The sequence below is a fragment of the Agelaius tricolor genome, unplaced genomic scaffold, assembly GCF_023055355.1.
Source record: "Agelaius tricolor isolate 1412-34295 unplaced genomic scaffold, bAgeTri1.0.p SCAF_12, whole genome shotgun sequence".
Classification (NCBI taxonomy): Eukaryota; Metazoa; Chordata; class Aves; order Passeriformes; family Icteridae; genus Agelaius; species Agelaius tricolor.
In genome coordinates this window covers 14,691,630-14,717,531 of record NW_027269272.1, presented here as the reverse complement: position 1 = coordinate 14,717,531, position 25,902 = coordinate 14,691,630, and the positions used below count along the sequence as shown (strand labels likewise).

Here is a 25,902-nt window from a genome sequence, read left to right as displayed (position 1 = left end):
GCTTTCTAATGAAAGGAAGCCTTGTAGCATGGAAGCTTTATGTCCCAGAGGACCTGTACACCTAGAGTCTACTGATAGGCCAAGCATGTCAAAGAAGGGAGGTTTTGTTCAAAGAAAGGAAATTTTATTCAATAAGAAAATCTTTGCCTCTCCTTTATCATTCTGAACGTGAGTCCTCAACTGCAAAGATTTACCTTTTTCCGGGGTGTCATGAAGGATCTCTGCTTCTCTAGATGCCCTCCCAAGATCTGGAGAAAAAAACCCCACATTTTTGAGGGAGGCGGACCTGTAGACAACTTTTCCAAATATCTATTCTGACAGAGACTGTACATCTTGTATAGGAGTTGGTAGTTACTTTTATCTCTTATCTCTCTCAAAATCCTTCTTTGTTGAGGAGGGTTGTGTGAGAGATTAGCCTTAGACTTGGAAAACAACAGAGACACTTTTCAGGCTTTAGTATAAAGTCTTAGACAGAAATCTCATTTTGGCCTTCTATTTCATTGCACCATCCAAAGTCACTTATATATATATCTGTTTCTAGGATACATTTATAAATGTTTGTTACCTGTTTCTGCTCTGCACAGCATGGCTACTGTTTCAGGAGCCCCTTTTATGAAGGCCTGTGGGTCCCCACCAATTTCCTGGGCAATGACAGACATTCTTTGCAAGGCTGAGGAAAATGGGAACTGATGTAAAATGGTAATTCCTTCCACAGGGGCCTAGGAGAAAAGCAAGTGGATTATATACTCTAGCAAGGATTTTGAACTCAGACCAAAGGATTTTAGGTCTGTCCTTTCAGCCATAGTAAGATGCTAACCATGTATAATGGGTTAATTTGTCACACTTAGAAATGACTGGTACATAAAGATGAGATTAAATTTGTGCAGAAATATTTAGCTTAAGCAGTAGGAAAAGTTTATTGACAATTTTAGCAGACTACAAAATGTAACTCACTGAAAGGAATTTACTAGTCCTGTTTCTTTAATAAGACTCTGTTAGGTCTTACACTGGTCTTGCAAAGGGAAAATGGTTGTCAGAAAGTGTCCCACCAGTGTATGCCACCAGTAAGGCCCTGAGATCAGCCAGCAGACTCCACTGCATTCCCCACTCAGCTGAATTCAGACTGAGTCTCAAGCCATGAGGACAGGTACATCCCTGAGCTGGACAATCTCTAATCCAGCATCCCCCTGTTTCCGGTGTGAGCAGCAAGCTCCCCCAGGCGTCTGCAATCAGATAGAGCAAGGCAATCTCTCTGCAGGCAGTACAGGAAAGACAAAGTGGGGAAGAGCTCTCTTGGACAAGGACACCCAAGCTTTCCTATACTGAAAGGTAACCCTTACACTAACAGTCTAACTTGAACATGGATGTGAATCTTGCAAGTAACTTACAGTGGTGGCTTGAAGTCCAGGTCTAACAACAGTGGCATGTGTGGATCCTTGACCTTCATTCTGGTGTCCGCTGGAATCATCTATCACCTGTGTATTGAAAGACAAAAATATTTCAGACTGAAACGCCAGTACAGCTGAAAGGAACCTTAAGGATCCATTTAGAGCTTTTCCTTGTCTCTAAACAAGGTACCTTATTCATTCCTGGGAGGGGTCTGTCTGATGTCAAACTAAACACTTCCAATAATGGAAAATCCACTGCCTCTCTTAGCAATCGAGTAGAAAGCCTCACCAGGTTCACTAGGACACTGCTGTACCCTTGCACAGCAAATAGACAATGTCCTCTCACAGACAATAAATCCTTTATTCATTACAACAGAATTAAATAAAGGAAAATCTTTAGATATAACATAGACTCAATGAGAAAATAATACACAATGATTTGTATTAATGTAGAAAGCTCTGTTCTTGAAATATTCCACAAATCATCTGGATTTTTTTATCATCACAACATGATTGTGAGGAACAAAAATATTTTTTCATTTCAAAAGAAAGTCAATTATTCCTGTTTCACAGGAGGTATTTAACAGAATTCCTGAGTTTTTCATAACTTTAACAGATGCCTGGCTAAACCTGAGATGGCAAGGTGATCTCCCCACTGTTTGCATAACAATAAATCACCGCTTTACCCAGTTAGTAGCCTCGAACATTTTCACATCCAGTGGGTCTCCTTGGATCTTGCCTTCCCAAACAACTAATGAATGACAAACTGCCAGTGCTTTGAACAGTGGGCCCCAAGGCAGGCCATGGTCTGCAGGGAAACTGTGAATATTCTGAAAGCTAAAGCAAAAGAGAGCATAAAAGTTACTCTCAGAGAACACCAAACAACACAAGAATAATAGAAAAAAAATCCTAAACTGGGGGCAGTTAAAGTCCCATCCTGAACATGGATGTTCTGGGGACTTTCCTCCCACATGAACTGCTTTTCATGTACCTATAAAGGCTGGGATACACATGCTCAAACCAGGTGTGTGATGCCTAGTTAGGGAATCCAATGGGATGGAGAGAAGAACAGATTATTATAAAATATCTTCCTTGAGGCTTGTGCAAAGATTCTTTGAGTTCTGAAGCTGATATAAATTTGAGCAAGTCTGTGTATGCACATTTCTGGAAATGTAAATGCGCAAAATCAAGGCCACTGAAAGAACAGAGTATCAATCTTGTGGGTAAGAGTGACTTCCTGTCATAAAGGGTTCGGGTTACACTGCAGCTTTGAGACCTAACCCAGGTTTTCAACTGAACAGTGTCTGCCCAGACATGCTGTGCCAAATGCTGGCAACAGTGGCTGTATCTTTTCATCTGGAGCAGGACCCCTGGGATAAGGCAAACAATTAATTTTCCAGAGGATATAGAAATAAGATTTAAAATCTAAACATGGGGAACTTCAACTGCTTAACTGTTTAACAATAACTGTCTTCCAGATTTGGTCCTTTGTCTAGTAGAAGAATCCAATCACTAAGCAAATGTAGATGCCATTGGTGTGTCAAGGAGCCTTACCAGTTTCTTTCAGAGGGCAGCAAGCCCCAAAGATCCAGGCCATCTTCTGTTAAGGTGCCGGTCTAAGTTAAAATGCACATTTAAATTAACTTCCCACATAAAAGCTCCAATAGAAATAAAAAACAAGACTTCTTTTAAGAAGTTACTGTCCAAAAAATACCAGCATGGTGCAGAGCAAAAGCGCTACCAGACAGTTCCTAGATTACAAGAAAAACAAGAAATTGCCACAGCTTCTGTTCAGACAAGAAGAACTGAAGTACAGACCACTGGTCATTTTGTTTCTAAAATACAATGGAAATGCTCATCAAACCCCAGCCTCCCACTCCCAGCAAAGCTCCATTACCAATGAGGGCATAACCACCACACAGCCATTACTTTGTCAAAGCAGACAAGATTCAGCTGTCCACACATGTTGATCCTCTGTGGGCTGATGCAAAAGATGCCCTTTTTCTTCAACCTCTGCTGGGTATAAATGATTCCTGTTGTCAAGGCAGCTGGCAGAGCTGGTGGTACGGCAATAGTGATAACATCCAAAGCCTTCTTCACCACTTCTCCTGTCTCCTCCTGACATAATAACAAGGACAGTTATCAGGAAGAGAGTGGGAAGAAGTGCTGCTTGCACTGAGCCCATTTCATTGCTCCTCCCCTCCTCTGCAGGTGCTCCAGGCTATGCTGTTTTCTGCTCGTGGTTCACCACATATTCATCTCCATAAGAAATTAATAGGCTTGATTTAACCAGAGGCTTTAAAACTTCATCACTGCTAAAGAGCAGCCTCCAGGCCTTCATCCATTCTCTATGCAAACGAACCTGCCAGGTTCACAGTCTCCTCCAAAACACATGTGTTCAAACATGCCAGCTAGATCATTGCACCCTCATTCAAACCTATTTTCCCATTACACAGCACACAGGAATCTGCTATTTATATGGGCATTCATCCAAATGCCTATAGGCACAGCTCTGGACTCCATGTTAAGGTGACAGGTGAGACATATGGAATGGTGCTGAAAATGAGGGAAGAATGTATGAGCTAATGATTTCTTCTGCCCTTATGTTCTAGGAGTTGTGAAAGAAAATTGCTTTTACCTGCAGGAAGAGACATGGAAGTAACAGTTACCTTTGTAAAAGCAATCTATAATTTGGGAGCTTAGAGGTCAGTGTAAAACCAACTGCCAGGACGCTAAGTGTGGACACCGTTATTCTGGGCAGTTGATAGGAATGCTAAAGAATTGAATGCTTTTCAAATTGGAGTCCCAGGACTGAGACACGGCAAACTAAAGTAAAGTTGCAGTTCAGAAGTACTTGCAAACCATCATAGAGATTTACTATTACTGCTTCTGAGCTTGGGACTTTGACCACAAATCATGCTGTGTTTGATGTGCTGAATTTCTGTCAAGGTCTGGTTCTCCCTTCATTGATATTGTCTCAGACCACAAAACACACCAGTTTGATCATATTTTGTATCTATTTTATGTTAGAAGGAAGTACTTACCACCCACCTTTAGATAAACCCTCACAGAAGAAAAAGCCTTTAGTATATCCTATGATTCAATCTTAAAAGATTGACAAGACAATTTCAGCAATTGAGATAGCATCAGCATGTATTTTACATATTACAATGGGGAAGTTAAATTAAAAAAAAAAAAGGAAAAACTGCAAAGCAGACACAAGAGTATGTTCTTAAACACACTTTGTTTGATATCCTAAGGGGAAATAATCTTCTGAGCCAACTGATTGTAGATTATGCCTCAGGAGAAAAATTATTCAAAAGCTGAATTACAGAATCAACCTTACAACTCATGACTTGGACTTGACATTGGCAGATAATTATCATGGCATGAAATGATTTCTTGAAAGCTTCTGAAAAAGTTCTAAATCAATTAGGCTTTAAAATTTGCAGAACTACTGTTTACAGTGTATAACTGTTCTCCCATTGACTTTGATCCACGAGAATGAGTGAACTGTTTTAAAAGGGTTTCAGGTGAACCATTTCTCCTGCATTAATAACTCACCCCATTAAGTGCAAATACACACACTGTGTAGATCATTCCAATGGCTGCAAATGCTATGAGGCACATCAGGAACCTCATGGCATCCCTGTACAGCTTGAAGTTCATGGGTTTAGGGTAGAGAATGGACCTCACCAGATCCCCCTTGGCTGTGTTGAAACCTGGAAAGACAAAATCATTACAAAGGGAAAATATTTTTTAATATTCTCTGCAAAGAATGGGGGGGGGGGGGGGGGCTTCAAAATTATTCATAATTTCTGCAACTTATGAAGTAAAGCCCAGGTATTTCATTTTGTGACCTTATCTGCAGAATAGAGAAAAGAGTAATTTTTGTCTTGGGGGGGGGGGATTTTTTCAATGTCTCAGAAGTAAAGCAAAATTCTTTGTAATTATATGCTGGAAGTTTTTTAGAAGTTATGCCAAGCAAAAAGAAACAATACATAATAACTTAGCCCAGCCCAGGATAATGATTCTCCATCTGTCTGTTGTAAATATGGATTCGTTTCTTTAACTTAATGTGATTTGACACTTTGTCAGACTGTTCCAGTGGAAAAAAATCATGGAAGGAAAAGTGAACTCAAGTGTTGACTGACCAGTCTGCAGCACCACAGCTTTCACTATTCCTCTGTCATCTGCCTTGGTCTGGATGACCTCTGTTCCACAGAAGAGGACATGTTTTCTGTAATCCTCTGCACAGTACACTCTCCAGGGCTTGAAGTTATCGGCTTGTGGTAGGTGGATCTTTGTTACTGGAATACTTTCTCCTAGGGAAGATTAGTTCAGATGAGGAAAACTGCAGTACACTTAATAACAGCCTCCTGACTTTCAAATAAGTACCCAGATATCTAGATGGTAAGTTAAAGGTATTTACTAGAGAAACCAGTTGACAGAATTTTTATTTTTATATTTTGACATCTTCAGAGTGAATAGAGCTTAAAGCCTAGGAAATGAACAGACTGCCAGAGAAGAGTTTTCCTCTGCATCAGTACAGCTTAACTTCAGTAAGTCTGAGAACTGAAAGCAGTCCAAGGACTCCAAACCCTGGCTGTAGATGTAGAGACTTGAAAAGAGGCATGAACTGGTGTTGCATGACTGCCTTTGAACGGCCACGAGTTGTTCACCTAATTTGAACCTCATCTGCAGGTCACTACACATTCCCTCAAGCAGATGGGAACATGATATCCTCTATTCTCCCTCTCTAGTAAAAAGGAGATCCTTTAGCTCAGTGCTTGACAGGTGACAAATATCCTATTTATGTCAAAGCAGACAGTAAGGTGAAGAAGAATGGTTTTGTGACAGCTGAAATTTTCTAAATGAAATGTGTTTCTGGAATTTCTCATTTATATGAAATTTCAGAACTGTCAAGTTTCAGTTTGATTCAGACCAAGACCAAATTTAAAGACAAGAAATGGAACTGTGACCTCCTTCTGCACCAAAAATCCTGCCTTCCAGTAACCTCTCCCACCTGGTGTGTCCTCCACTGCTATCACAGGAATGTGAGGCTAAGTGTCTGGAGGGCTAGACAGACACTCCACAGGAGATGTTGCAGTGATGAGACATCCAGTAAGTGACAGAAACCCCTGCAGCCAGGTGGACTGTGGGCCCTGTGTAGGAACAACTTTGCTTCATATCCATTTTCTTCTCCTGTCCTGCTCACTCCTCTTCACTGTCCACTCTTTCCCTTCTAATCAGATCACCTCTTCCTAAATGTTGCACCCCATGAATGTAAGAAAGGATAAATTGCCCCTCCTAAAGTCCATATTGTCTGTTTAGACAATTAACAACAATTCAATCTCTATTATATGGAACCAAAAGAATCCCCTTCTCGGGCAGCTATGGACTGTCTCACAGAAAGGGATGTGCATGATAACTCTGTCCTGTGTCACTGGCTGAAGCCATGGGGCAATGATGGTGTTCAGGTGGCCAGCCTGGGAGGGATGGCTGTACCTGTCAGCATGCTTTCATTTACAGTGCACTGCCCGCTGACCAGGATGGCATCACAAGGCAAAAGGGTTTTGCCCTCTTTCAAAATCAGCAAATCTCCAGGAACAAGATAGTGTGATTCCAACTCTTGGAAACCTGAAAATGAAAAGTAATGCAAACTTTTTGCTTCATATATTTCTCTGTAGCAAGGGGAAAAAATACAAGGAACTAATTGCTAAATAGAATTCTTTGTAGTGGCTGATAAAAAAGGACTACAGTAGGACCTATGTATACAACCTCCAATATTTAAGAAAAGCCTAGGCATCAGTTCCAATTCTAGAATTCCTCCTTATCTACCCAAGATCCCAAACACTGGTTACTGTTCCATTTCACTGACCTAACTGAAGAGCCTTGGATCTAAATTTCTTTATTTGACTTCATTTCTTTGGATTGTGCTCTAGATACCTTTACAATGAACAGACTTTGCATGGAGCAATTAGGTGGACTCACAGCCATTTAATGGGTATGTTGTTGGCTATGTCAGCACTACTTTAAGAAAAATGACTTCATTTTCCTGACAATTTTCATCTAAGGCTGCACTCAATTATTAATATGTTTGATATGCCACAACATATTTCCAAGTCAAATTAACTCTATGTGCAGAAGTGAGTTAACTGAGCTGAGAAACAGAAGATGAAAACCACTTAAAATAAGTCTGTTACTATACATGCTTTATGTAAATTGCTATAGAAACAAAACACATTATAAAAAAGAAGCATAGAGGAGTCACCTTCCTTATTTCTGCAGACTGTGACCATGATGTTGTTATGAGACTCAACCAGTCTGTGCAGTTTAATGGATTGCTATAAATTAAAGAAGAACAAACAAAAGTGTAACATCTTACTTACATGATGCAATTTGTCCACTAACAATCACTTCCTTTTGTTATTTGTGGTTATGAGAGCCTTCAGAAACTGGGCTCCAGCTCTACCAGGAACTCTACCACCAGAGAGAAAGAAATCCCCCACCCTAATTACAGAGAATGTAACAAAATGTTACCAGGTGAAGCACTGGAATGGGGAAGGGAGGATGTGGGTAAGGTACCACACAGAGATTATGATGACTAGGAGGCCAGGCCATTGCACCTGCTACTACACAATGTCACAAGAGTAAGCCTCTGAGTAAGTCTTGTAGCACTGTGTGCGTGTTGTAACATGCTGGCCTGTCACAGACATTAAAAGTAAATCTGCCTTGTGGAAAATGTGAGGTGTCTCACCTTTCTAAGATCATATATGGTCAAAAATATTGAGAGGAGAGACATGAAAATGATGGCAATGGCATACTCCATGTAATCTTCAGCAAACCACAGACACACACTGAACAGCTGGAACACGTAAAATGGATTTAGAACCTGTTTGGAGAGACAGCAGTGGTAAAGAGCTGGCCACATTTAAATGGCCCCAATATACTTAGACAGTCCAACCTGTTAGAAAAGGTCTGGAATAAGAGACATTGAGTATTGTGACTTCTGACCCCCTTAGTAATTTTCTCAGCAGTCACTTTAGTCTAATCAGATCAGACCATCTTCATCTGACAGAAGGGTCAAATAATATGGACCAATAGGATATTATTTGGGACGTGAATGACTCAGTCCCATCCTTGTTTTGTTTGCTTCCTACAAGAAATGTAACAAAGGTGAGAGAAGAGCAGATTGTGCTGTGAGCATGGAGCTCACATTCCATAAGCACACTGCCACAAACATCCTGCTTAGGCCACTTAAAGGCTGTTCCTGTTTGAAAGAGATATTGGTGCTTTGTGTGGTGCTGTGCCCAAATTCATGAGCTCATTGGAACTCTCTGCAGCTATAGGCATGTACCAGGTACTGCTGTTCACTTAACCTCTGTTAATTAAGAGACAGCCCTTGTCTGGAAGGTTTGATCTCCAGTGCAGCTTGGAAACCTTCAATGGCCCTCAGAAGGCAAATAGAATGAGCTCCCAGGACACAGATACATAGAAATACCAAGCAGACACACAGGTATGGAGATCAAGGACAGGAAAAAGGGAGAATGAAAGAACTTATGATGATTTCATGGAACAGCTTTCAACAGGATTTGAAAAAGAAATGTGCTTGAAGAGTGAGTAGTGGGAAGTTAAATCTGATATAGAATCAATTATATGCACATATGGCCTCCCAAGTAGCTTAAAATAAAAGCAACAGAAATGCTTAACCTCTTTGATTAGTAGTTTCCAAATAGGGATCACTGGAACATCAATAGTGTTTGGCCCACAGATAACTCTCCTGTATGGGATAAAGATACATCACTTACAGATAAAACAGTGAGAGTGTCACTTGCTCAAGAAAATACAGATTTCAGTAGTCCTGAGAGCTTCTGTTGATCCCAGTTTAAAGGCCAGGAGTATATTTTTTCAAGAAAAGAAATTTAAATGTCCCTACAGTGCTTATGTCAGAAAAGATGGCTGTACCAGTGACATTTACTTATGCAGACAAGAGGTGCAACACAACCTATTAGGCAAATGTATCCATCATAAAAGAATTGCTTTGCGACACCATAAACAAAGGAATTCTGCATCTAAAACTAAATGATCCAAACCCAAATAATTTTGCAAAAAGTTAAGAATGATTGGAATGTAAGATTTAACATGAGCTAAGGTCAGGAGCTGGATTTTCAGTATTCAATCAACTGAAGATTATTTATTCCTCTATTTCATAAATACATGTTCTGTAACTTGCTTAATGATACAGTAGTTTATGAGAATAAGTTCAATGACTAGAACTAGTCGATTTGGAGCTCCAGAGAAGAAGCAAACACACAACTTATCTGCACTCTTCCACAGAGACTTTCTCTTACTCCAAATAAGAACTGCTTAAAGTTAGTTACAGAACACAGTTATTTCCTGATTGAGAACAATAATAGTGATGAATACTGACACGCTTCAAAAACTTTGACAAGGAAAAAACAACATTCTCTAGCCCTTTTCATTCAATATTTCCATACATGGCTGTTTCATCTAAAATTATGTGCATATTAATTATAAATACACAAAAAACTCATGGGAAGTACACCAACAGATCAAATTTACATATCTTTGAAATCCATATGTTGAGTGTTCATGTTTTACAATGAGTACCTGACATTCTGTTCATTGCAGGTGAGACCAGAACCAAATTTATCATGTATAGCTGAGCACGTGTAGTGGTCTTCTAGGACTCTAAAATAGAAAGGGAGTATATTCCTTAGGATGTTATTCATTAAGACACTTGACTTCTTCAGAGACTTGTGCAAGCAGTGCAGTGAACTCACCCAGCTTTCTGGAACTGTTTTGCATAGGCATTCCAGACATAGCAGATTTTTTGCACTTGGATAGTTTTCACCTGGAAAAGAAGACAGGGACAACAAAGCATGCAACACAGCAAACAAAAAATATGCTCACAGAGCTCAACTGGGCATCCTCACTGGGCTCAAGTACAGATAAGGGAAATTTTATGGGGGCAAGGAGGGAGAGAAGACAGGATTGCATTCACTGACAACCTAGATGAATTACAGATTGGGATCCCCAATCTATAATTGGAGAACAGTGTGGGTTCCAGAAAGCTTTACAGATCTTTAGGTCAAGCAAGTACAAGGCAGTGTTCTTTCTGAAGAAAGAAATAATCTTCACTCCGATCTCATAGAATGAATGTAAGAGATCACTGATGCCATGGTGGCTACACAAGCAGCTGAAAAAGCCAACAGCTCCCTTGTCTTCTGTCTAGTTTTGGGGAAAGCAGGGGGCTTTGGGCTATTTCCAAGCATGTTGCTGAGTCTTTCAGCTAAATAGATGTGCCAACAGACAAGAAAGGCCATCCCAGGATACTGAGTCACTGCTAATGTTAAGCCCTTGCAGAGCAGTTATACATTAGGAACACACGCTGTCATTTATAACTTGCAAGAGAAGTCTGTCCTGTCTAGCACAACAATAACAAAGCCTATTAAAGATAATGGCACTCACTATCAGCTGGTAGAAGGCAGGGATATACACCTGTACACATGAGTGATAAAGAAATCAGCTCCAGGGAACTCTCCCTGCCCAGAGCAATAAACATTATTATAGGCCAATGAAATCTAGACTCAGCTCATCCACCAACTCAAAATGGAGCTATAACCACAGTCATTAACTTAACAAGAAATCTGAAGTTAGGATTTCATGCAATAGGAGCTGCAATATCTGCAATGCTAAAATCTGGAGGAGGAAGCAAAGGGCTCAGCTCCCTATCGGAAGAGGTCCTTGGACAGCTCTTGGGCACTACGCAGAACTCTGTGCACTCAGGTAGCTTAAATGGAAAAAGCACTTTGAAATTGAATTATAAGTAGGGGATTTTGAATTGCTACAGAGAGATTAAAATGTTCTCTCTTTGCTGCTTTGAAATCTGATCCTTTCTATCTAGATGTTTTGATTGATATGAAAATGGTGTTCAAAGGGCCTATTATTTGAGGCTATATTTGGCCTTTTTTTGTTAGTAATTTGATCCTCAAAAGAATGTTACAGACCTGTCTCCACCTTTTTCATATTGTGCCAGTTGATTAAATTAGTTGGCACTAAACTTTCCTATGTACATTAGCATATGTCCACAGTAGAAATAGCAACAGCTTTGCTCAGCTAAAGTTAGGTTTATATTGAAAATATTTACTAAAAATCGTTGTAGATATTAAAAGTAATTTTAGTAAGATAGAAATTTATTTCCTGAAAGGGAAAATAGCTCTTATCTGGATTCCTTAGTGCAGTGCTCTAGTATCTATAATCAAGAGCCATATTTAGCAAATGTATCATTTTGGATTCCTATTGCTCACACAAACTGAACATGTAATGCTAAGCAAGGCACATAGCTGAACTGTCTGGTACATGTTTTAGACATGGGATAATTACATTTACTCAGCTGATGAGGGACATTGAGATCTGCTTGGATCAATCCATCATCTATCTTCTCCCCACTGTCTCACTGGGTTCTCAAATCTATGGGACTGGCAGAGACCAGGATACATTTTTGCAAGAACTATCAACAGTGACTCCTGTTAACCCAACTCTAGCAAATGCACTTTAAAGAAGAAATTGGTGCATAGAAAGGCAAAGAAGCAAAATGTGTTGATGAAACATTTCTGGAAATACTGATCCAGCTCAGACACTTTTCTGTTCTATTCCCTATTTGCATTCATCCCTGTTTTCATGTTACTGGGGCAGCTGCATTCAGTTCTGCACAGTTTCCTTTCAGACACACAGTCACCTCTAAATTCCCTGATTCCTATGCCAAGAATGTTTTTTTTTATTTGGAACTGATTCCCCACTGCAAATCCCAGTCTCCTGAAGCTCTCCTACTTATAACATGTTTTCTCTTAGAAATAGTGAGAATTCTCATTTCAAAACTCCCCTCAGAATAAGAGGATTTTTACAGAGGTGAGTACAGTTGAATACAGTTCTTTTCTTTTCACAGCTCACTTTTACTCCATGAAGCATGGCTGAGATTTGCCATCATCTCCCAGATGCTGCAGAGAGTACTTTACTTACTAGCAAACTTGGCTTCATTATGGCTTTGCTGAAGATTGAGTCTTCCTCAGTGGCTGGATAGTCTGATCTACTTTTGATAAATGCAGACACAGAGATCCATGTCACAGTCTTACGAGAATAAGTCCGAAAATCATCCTAAGTGGGTATAGAAGAAAAATGTCACAATTTGCCCCAAACACAGACCAAATTCACTTTCACCTTGGAGTCAATGATTACAGCAGCATTTCTAGAGCACTACTCTGGCTTTTTTTAAGGATTAGCCAACAGAAGCCTCCCAACAGCTGTGATTTAGAGAAAAATCATTAGAACAGGAACAGAACCACTGTCCTGTCAAAATCGGAGAACTGCAAACACTTCAGTGACCACAGGTCTGGTGTTTGGCTGATAAGGATGGAATGTGAACACCCAGGTCAAGATCTAGGGCAGGCAAACAGCAAGGGCAATCTGAGATGCAGTGACCGTGCTGTAAAGGGAAGATCAAAAGGAACACAGTGCTGTGCTGCAAAATTGATGTTTAGTGCCAGCACTTTAACAGCCACTCCTGAGTTAACACTTCATTGGAAGAAGTGTCAGCACTTATGGCACCTTAGACAAGCTTTTACCACAAACTGAGTTCATGACCTTCCCTTTTTTTTTAAAGCATGTTGAACATTAGAACTGCCTGATGACACGGGTTGGTAGTACAGTCTGAGAGATTAGAGGAACTACTGTATTGAGTAGCCTCATGCTAAGTTTCAGTCACAAACACTGAACTACATGCATTAAGGCCAACCATGAGACTGACTTACATTCTGTGTGTGATCAGTTTTGCAGTTATGAACCTTTAATTGGAAAAGGGAAGAGTAAAAATGATTTCTGTACCAAATATGAGCCCTTTGGAACAATTTAATTGTTAAAAAAAAGAACTTTAATAATGTTTATATATCTTATTTGCCCACTTTTCTTCTTAAACTGGTTTTCTGAGTAAAATGGCATTCATTTTCTGATATTTATCTTTAATTTAGATTTCAGAATGAGTAGACATTGGGATGCAGATTGAGATGGGAACCAGTGAATAACACAGGTGCTCATCATTTGAACTAAAGTGAATCAAAATTCAATAACAAAAGTGAGTTAATAGGCTCTTATATTGCAAATGCAGAGATAATGATGACTTAAGAATTAAGGTTTTATGTGAAGCAAAAGATAATTCCAAGGATCAAGCTGATGAGATTACTTGTATCCTCATTAGCAGTAGCCATCACATTTGAGAACTGATATAATCATAATGTAGCACAACAAAACAAAACTGTCATTTTAACACAAATTATTATGAAGGAAATCTTAAATTTTCAAACACTTGGAGCACATTTGAGAAAGCTTCTTGATAACAAGAACATACAATATGATTCAATTCCTGTTTAATTACACAAAGGATCATTTAAAAACTCATTTATTTGAAAAGTGCTTGGCATGGTACATCTTTTTAAAATTACACACAAGAATAGGCAATTAAAAATGCAAACTGAATTGAAGATTAAGAAGGGATATTAAGCCTAATACGATGTTTTTAATAAAAGAAAAAACATACCCCCAGACTATTCGGATGCAGATTGTTTCATTATAAAGTATTCAACAGGCAGATCTGTGATTTTCAAAACCTGGGATTTTAACTACACACTGCTGTGCTCATTTAAGAAGGCAGCTCAAACACAGAGGCAGTAAGTGATCCATTTTGCAATTGCAAACATTGAAAATGCCATTGTTCAGAAATCTTTGAAGCAGAACAGATCAAATTTCTGGAAGTAAACCAACTCTGCCAGCTCCTGGGGTATTCAGGCTCAGCTGGTATTTAGATCCAAGTCTCAGTTTACTTCTTTAGTGAAATAAAACCAAGGGTTTGCATATGTTGCAGTGCTTCAGTACAGTCCTCAACAGGGAGTGACCTGTATCGGGAAACTACAGCAAAATGTGCCAGCTCTGAAAGCATTAACTGCAGGATTGCAAGCTTATTGGACATGGGAAAGGCTGATGGGAAACGGAAACACAGAGCCAAGAAAACAAGCAGTGTAGGCTTGGCCTCTTCTGTGTACTTCTGTATCCCTCATGACACACTTGGACACTGCTGGGACATTGCTAGACAAATCTTTAATTTGGCCCAGTAGATAAATTTTGGCAGAGAGGGACATCTTTGCCAGAACAGCCAAGTGATGGAAATGGGACCTGCTGGTTACTGCCAAACAGACAGACGCTTTAGAATCTGGAGCACAAGGCTACAATGTAGAAAGCACAGGGATGATAGAAGGGAGGAAGAAGGACTGAGAACAGTCTTGAAACCACAGATATTACAGGTTGTTTCAGTCCAATGTCTTTCACCTTGTCTGATCAGCTGTTACACTCCATTCCCATCATCATCACACACATAATTTGTGGGATATTTTGAAGTTCTTTAGATCAACAATGGTACACATAAGATATTATTGCTGGAAACCAGCAATGTAAGAGATTTCAGCCAACTGGATACCTTACAGTTAACTCACCTTCCAAATAGCCACCTACTAGGGACTAATTAAAAGATTAAAGTAGGAACCTACCGTTGTTCTAAGCAGAACAATATCGGCTTCTTCCAAGCTGCACTGGATACAGTTTATCCACACATCCCACTCTGGCTTCCAGTAAAACAGCAGCCTCAGAGCCCCACAGGACAAGATGTATCCAGCAATGCACAAGGCCCTTCGACAGCCTTGAGTTTTGTAGCCAAATATCTCCTGTACAGCAAAAAGAAGACAAAAATTATTACTATTCCTCCTAAAGAAATGCATGGAATTCTACACCTTCCTGTCACTCCCTGCTCTGCCATAGCTACTGTTAGGTATGGTACTGTGAAAAACAAGCCATGGAACTTGTATTTGGCTACTTTAAGTATCCTAAGCATGATTATCAAAAATTTGCATCTTCAAGTGAATTTTCATCCACCTTCATAAAATCCAGATTGCTATAGCCTGACCACTATTCTTATGTAGTTGTGAAACTCAGCATGAGACATTGTTTTGTGTGTGCATGAGCAGGAATGATAACAAAATATAGAGGTTCAAACCTTTATTCCATGTCAGGAATTCAGATTTGACCATCAGGTTTTTTAAGGGTCAGACAGCTGAAGAGCTTACGTACATCTGCACCAGGGGATGGTGAGGGATCAGCGCAGAGCTGCTGCCTTAGAAGTGATCTCTGCTCTAGCAGTGATCTGCACTAATGCACATACACTTCAGAGACTCAGCCAGTGTGTCTGATTGGTGCTGAATGGCACTGTGTGCCTGCACCAGCTGGAGCTGCTGTGCACAACTTGGCACAGACACAGCTTTTGGAGCTGTTACCCTCTTCCATGACAGCTCCAGTATGGGGATTTGGAGCTTGTCAATGTGCTATTGGCCTAACATCTAATGATGATGATGATGATGATGACGACGATGATGACAATAATAATAATAGTAATAATAACAACAACTGTTAGAAAGAACATCTAATGAACCCTTGCAGAATGCTTTACCTGTTTAGAAGGCCAAAGGAAGCAACTCATTTTAGTTGTATGAGTAGGTATTATTATTCCATTTTTAAAGCTGGGGAAATTGTTACAGTGAGGCAAGGTGACTTGCCCAAAACATGTCTGTCAGCACTACATTTAAAGAGCTGCAGGTCTTGGTACCATGGCCAAATTTCCTCTCAGTACTGCTATCAGGGACTCAGTAAATGTGAAATCAAACATATACAGTGCCCTTATAGAGAAGATGCAGCCTAAGCTAAGATGGGAGATTCCATGGCTGCAATTACATCAGTTGACCAGGAGAATTTGCTGGCATAAGGGTTAAGGTTCCTCAATTCCTTCTTCTATCTGCAGCAACTGTGTAATCTGCTTCTGAGGATCAGATATCTACAGCCACAGATATTGCAAGATCCATTTATAAGGTGAGAAGAAAAGGCAATGTAATTGTAAGGATGACTAATGCATAATTCCTGGTTCTGTGCTGGAGTCTTTGCTTGTTATGTGAAATGCAGGCCCTGCCCAGTGGTTCCACATGCTGCCTCGGCACACCTGCTCTGTGGCATTCTCCAAAAGACAGACTCTGTCATCCTAGGCAATCTCCAAGAGATTTCTAAGGGGAAGAAATTGGCAACTGTGAGGAAAAATTATGGTAAACAACACAGGAAAGTGGCCTGCACTGCAGAGGACCTGGTTATACCACCTGTGAGATAAACACACTGCATTTTCAAAGGCTTCCATAATCTCTGAGCAGCCAAGATAATAAGACAACTTTGGAGCAGATAGAAGGAAGCCCATGGAGGACAGCAAACAGGCAAGCTTGCTAGGAGGCAGTTGGTGTAGCAGTTGTGCAATTAATATTCACATGCTCCTATAACAAGGTAAAGGGTCTCCATTCAACTCTCTCTAGCTATAACCTGATCAAAAAGGTTAAAGAAATAGGGTCAGCACCCGCATACAGAATAATACACAGGACAATGTGAACTTACTCTTCTCAGCAATTGCTTACTAGCAGGATCCAGATTGCTTACTAGCTTGGATCCAGGCCTCACAGCTTGTAAGCAAGGCAAAGGATCTCCCAAGAAGACAGAGACACCTAAGGGAAGAACTGTTAAAAGAACACGCCTTCAGACTTCCTTCAGTATATGGCTGGACCTGGAATAACTGGAATAGTATTTTCAAATTGGGATGGGCATGAATATCAGGGTGGGGAAGAGCAGGATTGCTGCCATGTGCATCTAGCTTCTGCCCGTGAATCACTCCTTTAATTTTCAGTTTTTGTTTCTTACACCCAATGTCTGAGGAGTCAGTAAGGCTGTACTAATAGAATTAAGAAGAGAGAGGGTGAATTCTCTGCCCATGTTTGGCAGTCATTTGGGATCATCTGTGCTGGAGTTGGCAGTGTTCTTCACTGAAATGTTCAATGGTTTCCCAAGTCTGACACAACAACATAACCACAAAACTAGAGCAAACTGTATTTCTCTGAATTTTTACCTAGGAAACCACAAACCAATATATGAAGACATGTATCTGAGTCCCCCTATGCCACCATATATTTTAAGGCCTTTTTTCCAGATTAGTTTCAACTCAAAAAGTGATTTGAATCCATAGATTGCAAGACACTCCCCAGAACCAAGCATGCATCAGTATTCCTCATCTTGAAATACAGAAGAGAGGGAAACAAGGAAAACAGCTCATCTTGGAAGAAAAGACATGCTCTTTAAGATATTCATTATGCTGTGTGCTGGATCTTGCTGCTTCTCACAAGGGACTTTCCTGAGAGAGACAGAGAGACAGATAGACAGAGGGATACCATTGAGCTGTTCTGACCCTTCAAGGGCATGAATTGCCGTATGAACAGACATTTTGGTTCAGGTTTGTTGGTTCACGTCTTGATGAGTGTGACATTTCTGAATACAGCTGTTTAGGAGTTCTACATCTGGGAAAGAATAAATATCAGATGTAAACTGATGCATCTGGATGTCCATGAAGGAATCTACTGCCAAAGCAAATTATTTCCCACAGTTTGGAAATGTCTGGAGTGGGTCACCTGGGCCACGTCACTGAGAAGTAAAGCTAGGCAGGGAAATAGACTGAGCTCCAACTTTGACTTGTGCCAAAGTTCTCTGAGCCAGAACCTTTCAAGCTTAACTTCAGTACAGAATGTTCTGTTAGGTTGAGGAGTTTTTTCTGGCCCTGTGCTTTCAGCTGGAAGGATTATAGCAATGAATGCTGCATTCATAAAAAAAAATAATACATTAATAACTCCTTGTTAAAGCAGAAACTTCTCACTCATCAGATAAGTCAAAATGAAATTCTTTATAAAAATTCTTAAAACTATTATCTTCCACAAAAAAGGTGACTATTAGACCCATAACAGCAGTATATCCACAATCTGCATGAAGAAGGGAGGAACAGGCACACACATGGTGCAGGTTTGTTTAGGCACATGAATGACTTATAGTAATCAGGGTTTAGGAATTCTTGATTCACTCAGCCTCTGCTAAAAAGATCTCCAAGCAAATGCATGTCCACTATGGCAAACAATAGTTTCAAGGCTGGCAGAAGTCCTGCTGAGAGGACTGCAGCAAGAACATGGCTGTCAGGTTAGTTTTATGTTGTTAAGGAAATAACTTTTGCTGTGTTTCATTTCGTTGCACTCATGCAGACATGCTTCTTTTGAAGAGGATCTGATGAATACAGATTTGCACCTTGACAACTTTTCTAATGCATGAACAAGTTTTTGGAGTTAAATGAGTGCATTTGGCATATAAAACAGTTCACAGTCAAAAATCTGGGTTCTTGAGTGCATCAGACTAGGAAATGGTGGAAAATAAAACGAAGATTAGCTGTCTGTAAGACTCCTCATAGGAGGTAACACCATCTACAGAATTGGCTGGTATACAGTTTCATCTCATCTCTATAGAAAAATTTTTAATAAAGTGTAGTGTACAGTAAAATTTTCTGTCTTCATCTATTAACATCCTTTTTCTCTTGAGACTCACAACAGTCACAGTAACTGTAACAAAATGACGGTAACAAAGTGACTGTAACAAAATGGTTTGACTTGTGAGTGAAGGGTCTAAGAAGCGGCCAGGATTATTGGACAGAAAAGGCTGCCAGACCTGCTCAGTGGCAAGTAAGGTTCTTAGCTGCTTTTACAATCATACAAAGACAGCATTCAAGGGCTTATCACTCTAGTGTCCAGCAAGTCTTTGTTACTTATGCTCAAAATAAAAATTGCCTCTAACTGCCAGGTCATCTGCACAGCAGAATTTAAATGCAAATGTCAAACAAACTCAAGCACCTTTTTCTTTGGTAAAAACAAAGCCTGTAGCTACCATCAGGGAACCTAAATGGTGGCTGTGAATGGTCATATTTCTGGCAACCCCAACACCAGGTACCCTATTATGAGCAACCTGTTGCTATAACAACAGTTAATAGGATTAGACTTGAAAGACTGGCTAAGTTTCACAAGCAATTTAATAACTGAATCTCAGTCTTACCAACCAGAACCTGTTTCATCAGAGGTTTGTCCCTGTTCTCTCTGATACCAGTAGTGACATTTGCTATTGTTCCATTAGGAACAGGATTGTACCTTTCAGATTTTATTTCGATTTTTCAAGTTACATTTTTCAAATTCAAAGTATATAAAATTCCTGTACCAGATTCCCTTCAGAATTGTGGCCTCTCAAAGGACGCAGACAGCTGCCAAGATGCAGCAGTAAACTGGGGTGCACCAGTTGATTGACTGCAGTTCTTCCATTCCTTCAGCCCAAGAAATGGGGGAACATATGCTTAGGACAGGCTGCTGGAAAATCCTTCCCAAAGCAGCAGCCTGTCAAAGTCTATCACAATCTTTTGCATTGCAAGACTTAAGGTTCACACTTTAGGTTTTGTGCAAAGGGAATGAATATTCCCAAGCTGTGCAGAGAAGAACATCAAATTGGCAGAGAGCATAAAGCTGTGGTTTTACTTCCTCTTTGTATTCCACAGTAAATGTACTTCTTCTCAAAATCTTCAAGCAGATTTTTCTGAAGGGAAGCATACTATTAGCCCTCTCTGAGGCAAGCTGCTGTGCCCAGAGTTCTCTCACACTACTAAGATCTTTCTGGTACTATAAATGGTTATGGAGAAAGAGTTTATTTCATGCTCTGACTATACTTTGCTAAGTTTTAGCTGCATAGCAAAATAGTGAATTTTAATTCAAGCAAATGTTCTGCAGCAATTGTAAAGTAATCCCAAAGACATACACAAGGATATACAGGTTAGATTTCCTAAGTCAGAGTGATTACTCTTAAATCCAGGACTATCTAGCACCTCAGCTGTACCAAGAAGTGGAAATAACAGAAGAAAGCTTCAAAGCATTTCCTTTTGTTAGAGTTCCCCAAATTTCCTCAGCAAACAGGACAGCTGGTTCAACAGAGGGAAGCATTGCACATCCAGAGTTCAAGTGAATTGCTTACATTCTTTCAAATTACTTGAACTATTCCACTCTGGAAGAACTGGCACTTGCACAGCATCAGCTGTTAGAGATCTGATCTTGTTTGAAAAATCAGAAACTGCTTGTTAATAATTTAGTTCAGGTAGATTAAACTGACTGTTGAAAACAGCATCAAAAATATTTTTTATGGCTTTGAATTTAAAAAAATTTAACTTCTCTTTACTTCACATATTCTTCTTCACTCCTCTACTTAAAGACTTCTCTTTCTTCACAACTACTCCCATTTACATACTACTTAATTTTTTCCTTTCACACAAATACACATATTAGCTGTTCTCTTTTTTCTATACACACATTGCTTTTTTTCTTGTCTTACAGTACCTCATACATCCTCAGGGACATCTTCCTCTGTCTCGTACTTTTTTTCTCTCTTGCATCTATGTAACAAACACACATGCATTCCTGCCTAAATTAGCATAATTTGGCTACGGTTTTAATAGCATTTTCAACTCAAGTGCTTGACAAGTCTTTTTTCTTCGATTTCCATTTGGAAACCCCAGGTGAATGAGCACTGATCCTACTCACTGCAGGCATGGAGAGCATGGCAACTACCAGACACTCTGGACTCATAGTGAAGACTGACTCAACACTGGGCACACACAGTAGCTGTGCATGGAAAACCTCAGATTCACAGATCCTTGAGCACCAGATTCAGGACACATGGGCTCAGTATGATACTGGTGAGAAACAAAAACATCTTTGGGATAACTGGCTTCATACAAGCACAGCTTGGGTGTCCCAGCAGTGCACAGCTGGAAGTGAACGCGCAGGGTACAATAGTGTGACTGTGCACAGCACCAGACAATCCACTTAAACCTAATTAGCTCCAGCTCAATTCTGGCATTGCTAGAGACAGCACCGATAGTGGTGAGAGCACAACAGGGTGTTTATAGTCCTAGAAGGACAGGGCAGGGTGGAGCAGAGGCACAAACCCAGCAGCTGTTTGGAGCTGGGGAGCAGTGGCACATCAGCACCAGGGCTAGAGCCAGGAGCGGGGTGCTGCCAGCAGGTTTAGTAACTGGCCGGCGGAGCCAGTCGGGTTCTGCATTGCACGGAGCTAATTAGTCCCCACCCGCGGAGCCACTGCCTTGTGCTTCCTGCACTGCTCACTTCATGGTGCTGGGTGACTCTCTCCTGCATTCCCCAGGGTTGCATTACGCAAAATGGGGCATCTCCCCTTCCCTGGATGGCTGAGAAGGCTGTCTGAAAATCTACATTTTTCTTTGCAAGATAACAGGTATCCATCTATGTTTGCATGTGACACAGTCTCTTTCACTAGAACAATAATGTCAGTGAGGACATCTTGAAGACTTCTCCAGGATTTCTGAAAGTGAACAGTTGTGTCAACTTGGAAGTGACTGTGTTTCAATAGCTTTGCTATTGAGATCCTGCAGGCACTCACAGCAGTGCTCCAGTGGCTCTGCCACACATGAATTTTGAGAAGCACTGCATTTACCAGATATGCCTAAGACCTGTTTTTGTACAGCTGCATCGTGGATCTGACATCTTCAGCAGAATCTATTAGAGGGACAGAATCCATGTGAATAGCTGACTCATAACACACAGTAATGCCAAAGCAGCTCAGAAGCACTGAATTCACTTCAATCGTGTACTGGCTTTACTATTTAAGAGCATTGCCATGCAGGAGACCAGAGATTTGCTGTAAACATTGGACTTATTTCCAGATGTTACAAAATGCATGCAAACTCATTTCTCCCTGGGAAACTCTGGAAAGAAATATAGTATTTCAGTATTTAGGAATCCCAGCTTCTGAGATAGGGTTGGCAATTCAACAGACTGCATTTGTCAGTAATTAATGCAAACATAACAGGTGTTATGTTTTGGAGAAAGCCAAGGTTTCCTGTTCTCTAACTGGAGCTGATCCTGGAGACCCAGCTGTCAAATGGTTGGGGATGCCAGTCTGGCCCATGCCTCAAGCTCATATTAAACCATCTCCATTTAGATTTGTAACACCACATGAATAATCTGTTGAGCCATCATCCCCTGTTGGAGGGGATAACCAGTTAAATCCAATGGACACAGTCAACCTTATTTTCTTTCTGCTAAAAAAAAAAATTATATCCCTTTCTAACTGTATGTTTCTGCCAAAGAAACATCCCAACTAGCAATAACTCAATTACAGTCTGTAGCATTTTATTGCAGAACACGTGCCACTTCTGCTTCAAGCTAAGAAAGACCTAGACAGAGACACAACTCACCATCTCATTCTCTTCTCCCTGGTTAAGCTGTGCATAATGGTTCTTGGCAGGATTTTCCCCCATGAAATGACCCTCTGGAGACTTTCTACAGCACCCTCAGGACAGGTCTTCAGCATAGTGTGCTTGAACTTCTGCATTGAGGAAGTGCTCTAAGTACACACCTTCCTTATAATTCTGATGATGTTTGAAGTAGGGAGCTCCTCCCTCTCTGGGGTTAGCAGGTAACACTTTATCCCTCCTCCCTCCATTCTGTTGTTGCAGTTTTGCAATTGTGAGGGTTCATGCAGAATTCAGTCAAAAATGCAAGAAAGAAAAAGTTCAATCTTACAAGTGTTTGACACAATATGACTCCAGAGCATAACTCTGGTAGGTGCAAGCAAGCGCTGCTGGCACAAAATTTTCAGGAGAGGGCAAGAGGGGAGTATTTTTCTTCAAGAGATTATGGAATCACTGGAAACCAGGAGTGTGTCCAAATAAGAAACAAAATAGCCATTGCTGTTGTTAACACTCTTAGCAACCAGTCTGAGCTAAGTGTCCAGCAGTGATCTCCACATAAGCTGTAGAAAATAAATCAAGCTCTGGCACTGGAAAAAGGGGCCCCAGCTTGTGCAGGTGGATTTGTACACTGACTGTGTGTCAGGATTCAGCCAGGTAGGATCTGTAACCAGGAGCTTTATTCATTCTTGAGAATATCCTCATAGAATGTCTTCTGACCTCGCCATATAGCTTTGGGAGACATCACTGAGATTATTTACTCACTCGTGGGGAAAACTGGAGTTTCCCACTGATGTCAGTCTCTGACCTTTAAATCAGAGCCAAAAGGAAGCTGGCAGGAAAACAACACTGAGAGTTTTGCCACCTCTTCTTTTTTTTCTTTTTTTTTTTTTTTTTTTTTTTTTTTTTGGGGCTGCATTTGCTGATTAGCCTTGTGATTCATTCCCATTCCACTACTATTTCCTTGTACTTTGCTACTTTTTAAGAAGTTACACAAGAAATATTTTAGGAGTGAGGTCAGGAAAGGCAAACCTGTTCTTCCAGTAAGTATGTTAAGAAAACTAAAGCATTACTTCTAGGGTGACTGAAACAGATCAAGAGGTATCAAGTTAGTTCCTTTTCCTCAGCATTTTGCTGCCATGAGGCATGGACTTGTAAAAGTCCAGATCTCAAGCAACAGGAAAGAGCATTGCCTATCCTCCAGTGGGCAGGCTCAGAGGATCTGAAACAGAGAAATGCAGGAAACAGAGAAGAGAAAATGAAGGAATTCGGTTAGTTAATAAAAACAGATGTGCACCCATGCCCAGCACAGGGACAGAGGTGTTTGAAAATGCTGGTGCTAAGCACTGGAGGCAAGTTGTTCTGCCTTGAAACCTATCATACCTCCAAAAGGAGCCCAGGCCAGAGGCTGCACACACAAAGATATATCTGTACTAAGCTGTGTAAGGGTGATTTATTGCACAAGATCAAGCGGGAAGAAGGTTCTCTCCAGACCCAACTTCAGTGCTACCCCCTCTTTCCTCCCACTGCAACTTGCTCTGAGCCTCTCAATTTATCATTTTATTCTTCTGAGACCAAGCAAAGGGAACACCAGTTGTTATACAAGAGCCACAGTACAAGCTAAAACTAAAAAAGGGAACAACTGCAAAGGTAACTTTTCTAAGGCAGGCTGATGATTTTGGGAAATGACTCATTATTTTGGGAGGTGCCAGGTGTGGAAAACACGATGGTCACACACGCTTTTTCTGCCTGGTCAGCTTTTGCTGCTTTCCCAAACATCATCCTTGCTCTTTCTAGTGCCAGTAGCAGACTAGGGTGCAGCAGGGGTCCTTGGTTGCTCTGGCACAGAGATGAGAGATGCAGAGTTCCCACCAAAGCAGGGTCGCCAGGGAAGAATAAAGACTCATACAATCTTTTAACTATTCATAGTTTTATTCCAGCTCCAAGGTGTTCTGCACTCCTAGAGACGACCCTCATAGGAGTATTTATACCTTCAAAACTGAAAATTAAGAAAAGAACAGGTTAAAGGTGCAAAACATTCATCATTTCCAGAGTCTGACAATCTGTCATAATAATTCATCAAATTGTTAATCCAGAACCAAAGAAGATGGTGACATTTGTTCATTTTCTTAAGCATGTTCACATTGCCTCGAGAGAAAGCAGCCTGAATTGGAACTTTTAGTAATATGATGCTCTCTACTGTTTGTAGTAAGAATTACATAGTTTTTATTCATAAAAAGTTATTTGGTAGCATGTCCTGTGGAGTGTCATCATTCATATTTTTAAATTGAAACGTGTCTTAAAAAGTCATACATAAATTACAAAAATAACTGGTCAAACTAAACTATAAAAGCAAAGTAGGATTTAAAATATAGTCCCTTAAACGTATAAATGGTCACAAAGTAGGCAAGCAAGAGGCAAAAACACGTGCCTCACCTCAACCCAACTTTTATCCTAGTTCTGAAAATACGTGTATGTATTATGTCATCCTTAAGCAATTTATTTTGCTTTGAAAAATCTGACAGTATAAACAGAAACCTGACCTCTAATGCACCCCAAATCTCATTTTCTGTTTCTCAGCATGTGACACCCAGTTCTGGCCACATTACAGAAAGGAAGCTGTGAATCAACTGGTGACATTCCACAGAAGAGCACTGAGAATGACAAAGGAGTCATAAAATATGGAAGAGCTACTTAGTGTTGTTCTATCTAAGGAAAAGGAGACTGAGAAGAGTCATGGCAACAATCTCCAAACAGGTAACTGGAGAATGTAACATTATCCCTGTCCACTGTGGACATGTTACAAGAAAGATTCAGATCAGGCACAAGGGAATACTTCCTATTGAAGTCAGCAAGCACTGGCATTGCCAGGTGAACGCTCCAATGTCTGTGGTCTTTAGGGACAGGTGCGGCATGCACTGCTCAGAAGTGACCTAACCAGAGGTGGTCCTGTGTGAGCGCAGATGGACAGAGCTGATGAACTCTTCTGATGTCGCCTTTGCCCCCTGCTTCATTGTGGCCAGAAAAAAACCCCAACAATTCACAGAAGCCCACTGGGAAGCACCTTGTGTTTTTCAGCTTTCAAGGCAGAGCTGCCACGCATGTCATGCATTCCCCAGGCACAACAACAGCTGGGGACTCATCAGAATCTTTCCTGTAACAGCGTGGGAGCCCCTGGTACCACCGCCCGGGCTAGGCTGCCCTCAGCACCCTCTCCAGGCCTGCCCGAGAGTA

The 25,902-nt window shown here is 40.6% G+C and overlaps 1 protein-coding gene across 1 annotated transcript in view; it reads right to left on the bottom strand.

Moving 5' to 3' along the window:
• Positions 1–22,737, bottom strand: part of LOC139594726 (probable cation-transporting ATPase 13A4) — a 36,745-nt gene extending 14,008 nt beyond the window's left edge. The window contains exons 1-16 of the mRNA XM_071437083.1: positions 22,675–22,737; positions 15,008–15,181; positions 12,435–12,569; positions 10,196–10,266; positions 10,023–10,103; positions 9,102–9,171; positions 8,149–8,283; positions 7,663–7,735; positions 6,897–7,028; positions 5,543–5,713; positions 4,953–5,110; positions 3,318–3,506; positions 2,943–3,004; positions 2,075–2,225; positions 1,389–1,475; positions 566–719 (exon numbers count right to left, since the gene is read on the bottom strand). Coding sequence (XP_071293184.1) covers positions 566–719; positions 1,389–1,475; positions 2,075–2,225; positions 2,943–3,004; positions 3,318–3,506; positions 4,953–5,110; positions 5,543–5,713; positions 6,897–7,028; positions 7,663–7,735; positions 8,149–8,283; positions 9,102–9,171; positions 10,023–10,103; positions 10,196–10,266; positions 12,435–12,569; positions 15,008–15,181; positions 22,675–22,737 — 1,906 coding nt within the window. The remainder of the gene's footprint in view (positions 1–565; positions 720–1,388; positions 1,476–2,074; positions 2,226–2,942; positions 3,005–3,317; positions 3,507–4,952; positions 5,111–5,542; positions 5,714–6,896; positions 7,029–7,662; positions 7,736–8,148; positions 8,284–9,101; positions 9,172–10,022; positions 10,104–10,195; positions 10,267–12,434; positions 12,570–15,007; positions 15,182–22,674) is intronic.
• Between the last annotated feature and the right edge of the window lie 3,165 nt (positions 22,738–25,902).